The sequence below is a fragment of the Dipodomys spectabilis genome, unplaced genomic scaffold (assembly GCF_019054845.1).
Source record: "Dipodomys spectabilis isolate Male_0828 unplaced genomic scaffold, ASM1905484v1 ptg000108l, whole genome shotgun sequence".
NCBI lineage: Eukaryota > Metazoa > Chordata > Mammalia > Rodentia > Heteromyidae > Dipodomys > Dipodomys spectabilis.
Genome location: NW_024870785.1, coordinates 6,681,251 through 6,695,047, shown reverse-complemented (window position 1 = coordinate 6,695,047; position 13,797 = coordinate 6,681,251). Strand labels below are relative to the sequence as shown.

General features: G+C 40.8%; 1 protein-coding gene across 2 annotated transcripts in view; it reads right to left on the bottom strand.

The window, feature by feature from the left end:
- Positions 1-4,848: 4,848 nt before the first annotated feature.
- The window catches only part of Ctdspl2 (CTD small phosphatase like 2), a 63,094-nt gene continuing 54,145 nt past the window's right edge, over positions 4,849-13,797 (bottom strand). For both annotated transcript variants that reach the window (XM_042687627.1, XM_042687628.1), the window contains exons 12-13: positions 12,964-13,059; positions 4,849-9,102 (exon numbers count right to left, since the gene is read on the bottom strand). In XM_042687627.1, the coding sequence (XP_042543561.1) occupies positions 9,037-9,102; positions 12,964-13,059 (162 nt within the window). In that variant the 3' untranslated portion in view covers positions 4,849-9,036. The remainder of the gene's footprint in view (positions 9,103-12,963; positions 13,060-13,797) is intronic.

The following is a 13,797-nucleotide window of genomic DNA, read 5'->3' as shown; positions in this document are numbered from 1 at the left end:
CGTTGCACGCGGCGGGGAAGGGGCGGGGACTGAGGCCGGCGGGGGGGGGAAAGGGGCGGGGACTGAGGTCGGCGGGAGGAAGGGGCGGGGACTGAGGTCAGCGGGGGGGGGGAAGGGGGTGGCTGAGGCCGGCGGTGGGGGGGGGAAAGGGGCGGGGACTGAGGTCGGCGGGAGGAAGGGGCGGGGACTGAGGTCAGCGGGGGGGGGGGGGCGGCTGAGGTCGATGGGAGGAAGGGGCGGGGACTGAGGCCGGGACGGGAAAGGGGCGGGGACTGAGGCTGGCAGGGGGTGGGGCTAGAGGGCGGGGACTGAGGCCGGCGGGGGGGAAGGGGCGGGGACTGAGGCCGGCGGGGGGGGAAGGGGCGGGGACTGAGGCCGGCAGGGGTTGGGGGCGGGGACTGGGGGCGGTTCCCGCGGCTCGCCGGAGACTGGGAGCCTGTCAGCCCAGCCTGGGCCGCCGGAGGGCCAAGTAAGTGGGGGAAGTTGTCGGGAGGTCCTCCGCCGGGCGCGAGGCTTTCGCGCGTCCTCGCCGCCGCGCTCGGCCGCTTGCCCGCACCCTCCCTCCGGTCCCCGGAGCCCCGAGCCACCGCCGAGATGCGGGTCCTCCGTTCTCACCACTCAGCGATCGGAACGGTGGCCTGGCCTCCCCGGTCCCCAGAGGGCACCCCACTTCCCTGGGAGCCGGCGGGGAGCGAGCGGAGCGGACCGAGGGCGGCGTGGCTGCGGCCCGGTGCGGGGAGCCAGAGCGGGGCGGACGGGCGTCGAGTCAGCGGCGGGGAGATGGAAGGCCGCCGGCGTCCTCCGGGCTTCTCCGGTCCCCAGAGCCCCGCGACGCCCGCGCATCGATTCTTCGGCCTCACTGGGACTCCTCCGTCTGCGCTCGGCATAAACAGACTCAAACCTTATCCTCGGCCAAGCACCGCGGAGAGAGACGCCTTGTAAACAAGTTTGGACAGTGCGATGACTGCAACAAAAAGCAGCATTATGAGGTGAAATGTAAAAAAGATACTTTAACGGCAGCAGAGGTTTGCAGGTGAGACTGGAGTTGGGGAGACCGTGGGGGAAATGTGCTCCAGGGTGTTTCCGGTAGAAAGAAGGCGGTGACCCCTGGCCTGGAGAGAGCAATCCGAGAAACACTGAGCCAACAGGTAAACTGATCCTAAAAGTGCGGAAGAAGAGCTCAGCTCTTGGCCCCTCGAGCCGCTGGGCTCCTCTGCAGGGTCTGACGAGTTGTATATACTTGTACTTGGCACAACGTTCAAGTTAAATAGCGACTGGCCACTCTTGTTCTTTCTAGTGCAAACCGGGCCACGTTCCTTGTATACTTTTAGAAAGCTACGAATAAACGTCCTATAAAGATGGCCTTCCCAGAGTTCTTCTACAGCCCAGTTAAAAGTATGACACAAAGGTGGCTCAGTGGTAGAGCGCTTGCCTTGCATCCCTGAGGCCCTGGGTTCGATTCCTCAGCACCACATAAGCAAAAAGAAAAAAGCCGGAAGTGGTGCTGTGGCTCAAGTGGTAGAGCGCTAGCCTTGAGCTGAAGAACTGAGGGACAGCGCCCAGGCCCAGAGTTCAGGACCCACGACCGGACCAAAAAAAAAGAAGTATGAAACAGTGATCTATTTATAAGGCATCCATTTATAAAGGAGGGTTGAAAATAGGCGAGAGAGAAGGCAGGAATGTAAGACCCGGAGGAAACAGTTTATCATATTCACAATGGTATCACCCAACATTTGGTGGAGTGCCTGCATACACAAATATTTCGTGATTTGCTGTACTGAATATAAAATCCAGAGCCAGAGATAGACCTCTAGCCTGAATGAAGGAGAATGCAAGCCTATAGTAAGGCAATGTTAATGGAAAGGAAGGAACCAATCTCAGAAGTAAAGGTCAATCATCTTAGTGACTATAATGGTTAACTTGAATAGGCCCAGACACCAATGTTGCCCAGTTTTAGTTACTGTAAATGTGTTACATGTGCTTAACATGTAAATCTAGTTAGTAAAAGCAGATTACCTTGCATAATGTGTGCAGATCCATCCACGGTGTCCAAATGAAGATCCTCAGAATGGGAATTCTGCCTCCAGACCACAGCATCAAATCTTCAGTCTGCTTGCCCAGCACTTACAAACTAAGCCAATTCCTTAAATCTATAAATACATCCTCTATTGATCTGGTTCTCTGGAGAAACCTAACAGTGACCAACAGACTATAAAAGAAGGAAAACATGATACTTTGGGGGATTAAGTGGTGGCCACACACATCTAGTAGTTGCTTAAGTAGAAACCCTGAGCATTATCTTTGAATTTTTAATGCTCCTGGCCCCCATTATCAAGTTCTGAGGATGTGCCCAGTTTTCTCCTTGGAGCCATTTATCTCCATGTCTCTTGTTACTACCCTACTCAAGATTTCTCTTGCCAGGCACCAGTGGCTCATGCCTGTAATCCTGTCTACTCAGGAGACTGAGATCTGAGGACCAAGGTTCAAAGCCAGCCCAGGCAGGAATGTCCCGAGACTCTTCTTATCTTCCAACTAAACACCAGAAAACCGGAAGTGGTGCTGTGGCTCAAGTGGTAGAGCGCTAGCCTTGAACTGAAGAGCTCAGGGACAGTGCCTAGGCCCAGAGTTCAAGCTCCATAACCGACAAGACAAATAAAAACCTCTATACTGCTTTTTAGCCACCCAGTGTATCTACCTTCTCCTACTTTCTCGCCCTCAATCCATTCACTATATAGAGTGCAGCAGTCTGCCTGGGCTGGCTTCCTATCTGTGATGGCCAGCTACTAGAGAAATGAGGAAAATCACAGTACAAGGTCAGACAAGGCAAAAAGTGGTACACATCTGCAATCCTAGCTACGTGAGAGTAATAAGTAGGATGACTGTGGTTTAAGGTAGGCCTCAGCGGAAAGAAAAAGTGAAACCCTATCTGAAGCAAAAGGAGTTTGGGGTCACAAGGCCTCAAGTTCCAACTCCAGTACTTCCAAAAGGAATACACATATTATAAATCAAGCCAAGTGCGGTGACACACCGCTGTAATCCCAGCACTCAGGACGCTGGGACAGGAAGATTTAAGTTTGAGACCAGTCTGGGCTGCATAGTAACACCCTCAATTCAGTGTCTATATATAATCATTTAAATGGTCACATTTTGTTGACCTGGACAGGTAAATGGAAATGTATGTGGGACTGCTCACTAAACTTTCCTCATTGTTTTGTAAACTGGCATAGTATACAAAAATAGGTGGGCCTCCTAAAGCTGTCTGTGGATTTACAACAGCTGATTTAGAGGTTAGACATAGATTATTGAACCTTTAGCTTCAGGACCCCCTCACTACCTACCTGGACTATTATTTTTAAGAAAGCTCCAGATCCTATGTATAAAACACATGCAATTTGGATCAGCCCCTACATAGAATATAAATCCATTACCCCTGGTAATCATTAAGTTTATGGTCACTGATCTCAAATGTTGGCCACTTAAACAGTCTTAGGTCTTGACTACCTCTTCATTTTTTATTAGAATAGTACCAACATTTATACCCAAGCCTAGGCTGTAACATGACTTGTAGCTTCCCACCTATCATTGGAAATGCTTTGATAGAAGCTAGTTAGATACCCCTTAAGTCTTCTACCTTAGGGCCACCAGTACACTTAGAAGCTAGAGTTTACTTTTAGTTTAAAAGTGGTACTTTCGCCGGGCGCTGGTGGCTCACGCCTGTAATCCTAGCTACTCAGGAGGCTGAGCTCTGAGGATCGCAGTTCAAAGCCAGCCCGGGCAGGAAAGACCGTGAGACTCCTATCTCCAATAAACCACCAGAAAACCGGAAGTGGCGTTGTAGCTCAAGTGGTAGAGCGCTCGCCTTGAGCTGAAGAGCTGAGGGACAGTGCCCAGGCCCAGAGTTCAAGCCCCACGACTGACAAAAAAAAAAAAAAAAAAAAGTGGTACTTTCAAGTAACCATTTATATTCCTTATCTTTTAAAACATCTTATTCAGTCTGACTTACAAGCTTGAAAAAGTTTTGTATGCATGCAAAGCCACGATTATACAAACGTGCTAAGATGAGGATCTAGCATGTCATAATTCAAGTTTCTCAGAATCGGAAAGACCTAAAACTTGGCTTCAGGCCATAGCCCTCTCTAAAGCCAGTTTCCTGAGAATGTTTTATTCATCTGTATATAGCCTATATATATATATATATATAGGTTTGTCCTGAAGATTACTATAAAAAGGCAAGGCGGAAAAAACTGTACATGAATTGTTAGAAATTATATTGCTTCTAATGGCTGAAAAATCATCATCGAAGAAAAGTACTTCCATAAAAGTTTTATTTATCCCCACAACAACCCTGTGAGGTAGGGTGATCAGGGCATTTGAAGATGAGAAAACTAAATCTACATACTTGTTCACGGCTATACTGCATAGTAAATAAGTAGGAATTAAGTTGAGATTTTAAATGTTTATGACTTTATATTGATTCATGTGGAAATAGGTGGGGAGAACATTAATTCCCCCCTACCTTAATGCTGAAAGGACACTGCCTTGAAAAATTCCATTTCAAAAGATGAAAGCAGCTTCTCATTGCTTATTTCTACAAAGATTTATAAAATAAAAAAATAGTGAAATATTTGTTAATATATATAATGGTCTCATTCAGGGACATGTCCTTCAGCTGTGTGTATGATCAACTACTATTCCAAGTCCTAGAAATGCAAACTATTAAACATATGAAAGACAAAAATAATGAGCAGTAGCCTCAATCTTTTTTATTCCTCCATGTATCTTAAGTAAGTGAAATCTGGTCCCAGTTTAAAAAAAAAAAAAAGAAGAAGAAAAACTCTACCACAGAGATGTCTGGTAAACCTTTATTTTGTTACCTACTCTCAAACCACTGTCACATTATTTAAAACAGGGATTTCCCAAACTTGTCCATCAGAATTACCCAGGAGAGCTTTAAAAAATACAGAACTCTCAGGCCCGATCTAGACACAACAGATAGTTTTTCCAAGGTAGGCTTTGGGAATCTGTATTCTAAAAGCTTCTCAGAGTAATCCTAGTGAACAGTCAGGTTTGAGAACCACTGATGTATCTTAAAATGCTAGTATCAAAACCATAAGCTAGTATAAACTTGTTGCTCTCTTAACCCCTTTTTAAAAAGATCTCGAAATATGTTCTATCTACCCCCAGAACTCTTACCTCTGGAGCAAATAATTTCAAGATACAGAGAAACATTTTATAAAAATGTATCCTAGGTTAGTGAGACTTGGATTCCAATAATAATTTAAGTAGCATTTAAATATAAGTACTGAGGTTTGGTTCTTATTCTGAAAATTTTAAATGTATTTTATACAAACTCCTAGCAGGCTTTCAACTCAGGGAAGACATGAAAACTAATGACATAATCAAATACATCAGCACTGAAAAAATACTATACTCATTTATAGCTCATGAGAGGAATAAGAAAGTGAATGACAACCTAAGGCCTTTTGGCCCATACATTTTTGTTCCCAGTCCACTCTTCCCCTATAAGGGGAAATAAAATAAACATTCTTTCCTAGTTGCTTGGCATAGTTATTCGGTGGGTAACTATAAACTAAGTTAATTTAGACATACAGATTAAAAGAGGTAAAAAATAAATACCTAGGAAGACAAAGAGAAGTCAGGTCAGAAAACCTTAACTATCTAATGATGTAGTATATAACACCATATTAGTACAAGTAAATGAAGGCTTCATTGTCCTTTACATTTCAGATTTTATGTAACTGACACAGATGTGGAAGTGATCAGGTCCTTATGAAGAATTCTGTGCTCGCTGGAAAGATCTGTAGGAATAATGAAATGTTTTCTTCATTGGTGAGATGAAGTCTCTGTTAGGCAAGTTGACAATAAAACAATGGGAAACAAATGTCTTTAGAAAGTTGAATGAAAGTTAAATCTAGCTGAAAAAGTCACTGGCAAATGATAATGTAAAAAAAAAAAAAAAAAAGTGCCACTCTTATGTTAACCCTAAGAAAAACAAATGAACAAAACTACCCCAGAGAAATATTTTTTTTAAGAAAATGTACACATCCATTTCACTGACAATTACAAGAAAATAGCCATTTATAGAAGTTACACAATGCTTTCAACAAATCCCAAACCAGTTTTGGGAAACAGATAAAGCCATTGGATAAATAAATATACATACTAGCTAATATAAAACAATTTATGGTTATGAATTGTCATCAGTCCTCTTTTTAGGACCCAAAGAGAAATGCAGTGATAAATCTGATTAGGGCTACATATATTACATGGAATTAAAAAACACAACCAATGAAAATATCCACTGTAACCATGATACAAATATTTAAAAGAATGTCTTGAAAGTCAGATATTGTTACTGGGAATAGCACGATTTTAATAGATACTTCAGAGCTGTAATGTGTACACAGGTCACTTCCTGGGTCACCTCAAGAATCCATCAATCCTGCACTTTTACTACAGTCATGTTTCCTGCGGGAGCTGATGGGCTGGGCACATCTCATTCAAAAGACACAAACACCTCCAACAAATAAACTAAATGGAAGTGTTCAGTATCTATCAAAAAGGTACGATGGGAAGATAAAACATTAAGGTGGAAGAAAGCTGGCTAAATTTTTGTTTCAACAACTTTACCTGAATAAAAAAATACTAATTTGGTCTCAAGAAATCATCTTAGGCTACATAAAATTTCCCTTTTTTTTATAGAAGCTGGTTATGTTTAATTCATTTTATCAATTGACTTAAGGGAAGTTTTCTACTATAGGATAGAAAACAACTCTACCACTAATAAAAGATGATTAAAAGTTGCTTTTCATTATTAAAGTGCCCATGGGCACATTTTCCTTTAAGTTATGGGAAGACCCTTTGAGTATTCACTTCATCAGAAAACTTTCAGCAATTTTGAAGTGTTCTGAAAATTCAGATATTATATAGGTTTTGGGGTTTGCCATTTGAGCATAAAATAGGAGGGATGGGGGAAATGTAACTAGGTTCACAATTTTGAGCAAGCGCATATGTAAAGGTAACATATGTACATTTTATTTCAAGAAAGACAATAAGACAAACAGCATAAAGATGCCCAGATGCCCTAAAGATAAATACATTTCAAAGATTCTCATTAAAATGAATCTGTAGTATTTTTCCTGCAAGCAAAATACCTTTCTTTAAATTAAAAAAAAAAAAATCAGTATTCTGAATTGCAATGCTTTTGCTTTTTTTTTTTGCAGAAAATCTGCCATGATTATTTTTTAAGTGAATAAGGATTTTCCACAAAACAGGCTTGCTCTACATGCTAGATTTTTAAACAGTTCAGTGACACAATATGCTAACTACATACACAACAGATAATATAGTAAGAAAACACTCAACCTGATGAAAAGTTAAAATCTTCATTAATACACTGAAAACTTGACATAACTCATGCCTTTAAAATCAAAAATACAAAAATTAAATGTTTTCCTAAAAAGATTTCCTTATTTTAAGGATTCATTTGAAAATGAAGCTGCATGTAATTTGTACAATAAGTTGTACAAGTAAACAGGTAATATACATAAAAAATTAACTGACATACTCCTCAATTATCAGTTGTCCACCTTTAATTTCCAATACTGTACTTTCTTAACAAGCATACAAAATATCAAACTTCTCTTTAGAAAAAGTGCCGCTCTTTGACATCCTTTACACAAAAACAGTCTGAGCCTGTGGCATGTTAATGCAGTTGAGAGGCAAAGCATACTAACTTTTACAAATTCTACCTTCCATAAAAAGCCCCCTGAAAAGGAGATTACACGCCACTATAAAAATATCAACCTCTTGTGGTAGCTGCATTAGAGAACCAAGGCTTGAAGACTATTTTCATATAGCATAGAAAACCACTATGAGAGCATTGGTGGCTTGGGAGTGTACTGTGCCACAAGACTATGCATAGCTACTGTGAGGTACCAAGACTGTTACACAGCATTTTAAATTGATTGTAACCAAGAGCATAACAGAGGTACTACCAGCCCATGCAAAGTAACTAAAAATACTGAGCCACTGTGCTGAATACTTCCATTCCTAGAGAAAACCAAAGGCAGCAGTAACTAAATCAAGCCCAACAGGTGACCGAACTCCTTCTCCTCAAAGATTGGTGAGCACAGTGAGGTCTGAGGTATACCTTTATCCATTAAATCTGTGTGCCATTGCAAGATATTATCATTTGGGAATACATGCCATCACAATGGTTTAAACTTTTGAATATTAGTCATTCATATTTTCTTATCTACCCAGTCTCTTGATTTTTGAAAAGATTTCACCTACAGTAGAATATTACAGAAACAAAATATAAATGCATATCTTTCTAAATGAAACTTACATGGACTAAAAGTAGAGAATATTTTTAAACAAATATACAATATGCAGGCAGACAAAGCAGGAAAACGGCCATTCAAATGTATAATAAAAAAACTAAAAACTGACTATTTCCAGAAAACTATGAAGCGCTTCAACTAAAAGGAATGCATAATGAAATTCTAATCTACTACAGGTCAAAAATGTAAAAAGGTTATAAACCTTAACAGGAAAAATAAAACAACTTTTACTGGCCATTCCTGTTGAAATGAGAATCGTAAAGTAACAGAAAAGTGGCTACAAACCCACTTAGAGCACCAAACAGAGAGAAAATAAAAGTCCATTTTCATCTCTGTTATTATCATAAAATCCTGTGGAACTACAGGTCAAACTGCTGGTGGCAGAAACAGAATTCTTTATAAACTGCAGATGTCCTGTACATAAAAAAATTTCACTGGAGTTGCACTAGTTCTAAAGACTCTTCTGTTTTAGCCTACCTACTGTATGTATTCAATCTGAGATAGATAAAGTCTCTTTCTGTAACCCTTGATTATTATTGGGCACCAAAGATAAGAAAAGCAAGACGGGGTACAAAAATGCAAAATTTCAACAGTAATGGCAATGTTTTTGTCTTAGTCCAAAAGGGTCCTGCATTCTTTCCCCCTTCAGTGATTTGACAAGTCTTTGTATTTAATCTGGGGGCAGCAAATCATGCAAGCGAAATCTGTCTCTGATGTGAGGCCGGACATCTTCATTCTGTGGAAAAAAGACAAATATTTAAAAAGACAATTTAAAAATATTATCCCTGTAAACCTTCTTCTTTACAGAAAAAATATACCTTAATCTTGCTTTATGATATATTAGTGTGCTTGCCAAATACAGTTAGCCTTCTAATATCCACAGGTTTGCATTTGTACATTCAACCACTGTTGGCTTTAGAGGAAATGTAATAGTAATATATGTACAGACTTGTTTCCCAGATGATTCACTGGCAAATAGTCTATTTAGAGAGTATTTACATTACCACTATGGTAATTTAGAGACGATTTTAAAGCGTTTGGTAAGATATGCATAGGATCCACACAAACACTACTATTCATTATATAATGGGCCTGAACATGATGTTATTCAGCAGGAGATCTGGGAACCAATCCCAAAGGGATATCAAGAGATGACTATATAGAGATATAACACAGACATCGTTAACTTGGAACTCAATTTAAATTAAAACATTTTCATTGAATTTAATTGAAGTTTCAATTCATTACAACCATTAAACTAAAGTTAAAAATCAACAGATAGATAAAAGGGTTAAAATCTACTATATTCTACTTTTTATATTTGTCTTAAAATTTGAGAAGAAAATATTCCTAGAATAAAGTTTCAGTGACAAACATTAATTTTAGATATAAATTATGAAAGCAAAACAACCCAGTGACTTGTAAGAGAAAGCTCTCTGAAATAGTGAGGCATAAGAATTTAAATGTGAAATACAGGCAGGCATACTATTAATATAAATTAAAATTTTAAAGTACTCATTTTCTGATGCCAGTCCTGGGTTTTGAACTCAGGATCTGGCTGCTGTCCCTGAGTGGGTCTTGAACTCAGGCCCTAGGCAATCTCCTGGAGCTATTTTGCTCAAAGCTACCACTCTACCACTTTGAGCCACAGCTCCACTTTAGTTTTTAGGTGGTTAACTGGAGATAAGAGTCTCACAGACTTTCCTGCTTGGGCTGGCTTCAAACTATGATCCTCAGATCTCAGCCAGATCCCAGACCTGAGCCACTGGTGCTTGTACAAGTTTTTTCTGTAGTTTTTTCTGTACAAGATGGAAGCCTGAACTCAGTTATCTGATGTGTTTTTGTCACTGGCTGGTGCTCTACCACATGAGCCATGCCTCCAAGCCCTTAAAATAGTGGGAGTTTTTGGTCGGTAATGGAGTTTGAAATCAGGGCCTGGATGTTGTCCCTGAGCTCTTTTGCTCAAGGCTAGTGCTCTATCACTAAGAGCCACAGTACCACTTCTGTTTACTGGTGATTAACTGGAGATAAAGAATCACAGACTAGGCTGGCTTTGAACCATGATCTTCAGATCTCAGTCTCCTGAGTAACTAGGATGACAGGAGCAAGCCACCAATGCCTGGCTAAAGTAACTTTTTTTTTTTTTTTTTGGTCAGCCAAGGGGCTTGAACTCTGCACCTGGGCGCTGAGCTCTTCAGCTCAAGGCAAGCACCCTACCACTTGAGCCACAGCGACACTTCTGGTTTTCTGGTAGTTAATTGGAGGTAAGAGTCTAATAGACTTTCCTTCCTGGGCTGGCTTTGAACCTCGATCCTCAGATCTCAGCCTCCTGAGTAGTTAGGATTGCAGGCGTGAGCCACCAGCACCTGGCTTAAAGTAACTTTTAAATGCACCTAAGAGACCATGGGAACCCTGGTGAGATCCCACTTCATTCTGAGCCCCATTCCTTTCCCAGGGTGGCCTTTGAACATCTCTGCCTCCAACCTAGCAGTTCTCTGCCACTGCATGTGGAAGAGAAGCCCTGTTCAAAACCTTACTCTTCCCCAATGCTACTGGCCTATTTATTTTACTTATCAATCACTTCTTCCTTTGCTTACATGAAAGATCTTTCCGAAGTCTTTTGGTCCAAATCACTGGCCACTGATTCATTTCTCTAAATACCAACTATCATCTGGAGATGGGGGGGCTCTTTCTTTGCCCCTGCCCCCCATGCTGACCTCCCATTCATTCATACATCTTACAACAGAACCCTAGCAGTTACAGGTCATGATGCTATTTAAAACCTGTTCCCAAATTACTACTCTCTGGGATCTGCCAATACTTGTTTATCCAGTGACTCCCAAGTCATTAGCTCACTTTTCAGGAGTCTCTTCTGCATTTGCCACACTGTCCAGTGCCTCCATCTCTTGAGAGCATCTGAGAGGCTGCTATTCCTACCATAATCATGCTTTTGGCTCCTAAGGGTAACCCTGAGCCATAGGGTTGACAAAATCTCTAGATTTTGGAACTAGAGACCAAGGCCAACCTCATTCTTATATTGCCATCGAGGTCCCCAGAATAGAACTCTTCATACTTCTGTTTTCTGTATGTTTTATTATAAAGACTCTAAAACAGCCATCCAGACCCTTTAACTCTCAAGCGTGCAAATTTAATATAGGACAATCTCCCCTCAATTCTTGGGATTAAACCCAGAAACTAGTGCTTGCTAGGCAAGCACTCTTACCACTGGAGCTATATTCTCAGCCCTTTTGTTTTGTTTTGAATGTACTAGAGTTTAAATTCAGGGTCTCGTACTTATTAGCCTTGTGCTCTACTACTGACCATGCATCCAGCCCTGCTTTTCACTGCCTATCTGAGTTGCAATTGTCTTCTTCACAGGCTTCCCATCATTGCTAGGACTACAGGCATATGCCACTGCACTAGCTGCTCTCAGTCTTATTGCTGTCTGGGCTGGCCTACAATTACAATTGCCTGGTCTCAGCTTTCCACATAGCTTGGGATGGTATAGATTGGGCGTCATCATGTCCAGCTATTGGTTAAAAAGGTATCTCATAAATGTTTCTGCTCAGGCTGGCCTCAAATAGCTAGAATGACAGGTGAGCCACCAGCATCTTGCTTGATCTTTATTTCTGATAGAATGTCCAGGCTGAACTCAAACTCACGATTCCCTTGCCTCTACTTTCTAAGTAGCTAGTATTAAATGTATTGTGCCACTGTGCCTCACTTGGGAATGAGCCTGTTTTATTTCAACTGCACATCTGTATTATGTTATAGTACAGAAAAAAACCCACAATTCTTTTCAACCTTTGCCCCAATATTTATATTAACTATTACAGAAAGAAAACATATCATTCTTTTCAACCTTTGCCTCAATATCTCCCACCAGTTAACTTTTTTTTGAGACATCTTCACTACGTGGTCCAACAGGTGGAACTCACTCCTGATTCAGCCTCCTGAGTACTGAGATTACAGATGTTGTGTCACAGTTAGCTCACAATTAACTTTTTAGTCAGTATAGCTGGGTGCTGATGGCTCATGCCTATGAACCTAAGTATTTGGGAGCGTGAGATCTGATGATTGTGGTTCAAAGCCAGCCTGGGCAGAAAAGTCCTTGTGAGATACTGATTGCCAATCAACCACTCAAAAATCAGAAGTGGTGCTATGGCTCAAATGGCTTTGTACTCTTTGAGTACAAAGAGGCTCAGGGACAATGTCCAGACCCTGAGTTCAAGCCACAACCACCACCACCAACAAAAGTATAAAATGGATATTTATTCAATATTATTTAATTTTTTTAAATTTTTTAAAAATAAATTTTATTTAGTTTTTATGTGGTAGGGAGGAATCAAACTCAGGGCCTCATGCATTCTAGGCAATCACTCTACCACTAAGCCACATTCCTAGCCTCTCAATATTACTTTTTAATGAATAATTGTTACTTTTTTTGTGTGAATTAGTAGTGGAGCTTAAACTCAGGACTTGGGCACAGTCTCTTTGCCTTCTTACTCTAGGCTGGCACTTGAGCCACAGCATTACTTCCTATTGGATATATCTGAGCAAACAAAATCACAATGGAAGGATGAGAAGACACACTTACCAGTTCTACAAGCTTCTCCAGAAATGGAATCAATTTTAGGAGTTCATTGTCATTTTTATCCATAAACCAGCTTTCTATAGGGATTCCATTAGAAAGCTAAAATAATAAACAGATGATTAAATTTTTTACTTGTATTTTGCTACTTTGGAAAAAAAAATTTTAAATAAACATACTTAACTATACAGTAATCTAAAAGTTCCTTTGAAAAGGAATACCACCAGAATTTTCTTTGATGAACATTATTACAAGAGACAAGAGGTGGTATAGGTATAGATTGAAGTCTGATTTTTCAGTTTCATTTTTCTCAGTGCCTACTATGCTAAATAAGAAAGTTCTATTAAAACAAGTTTTGCAAGGGCAATTAACATAACTTTAAAAGCTTCCTTTATTCATTCAAGAAATAGCTACTATGTTACAGTGCTATGCTCTGGAGTGCAAATTGCCAGTATAAACAAAGAATACTAACAGAAAACATACACATTTTTTTGTTTGTTTTTGGTCATGGGGCTTGAACTCTGGGCCTGGACGCTGTCTCTCAGCTCTTCAGCTCAAGGCTAGCACTCTACCACTTGAGCCACAGCACCACTTCCTGCTTTTTTCTTTTTGCTTATGTGGTGCTGAGGAATCGAACCCAGGGCCTCAGGGATGCAGGGCAAGTGCTCTACCACTGAGCCACCTTCCCAACCCAGCATATGCATTTTTATACAACTATCACAGCCTATTTATTGTTCTATTTGTTTTTTGCGTTTTAAGATTACTTACTCAAGGTTTCCTTTTAATATGCCAATTTATGTATACCTTAATCAGTGACTCCTCTCCTTTTCCCTCCCCTTC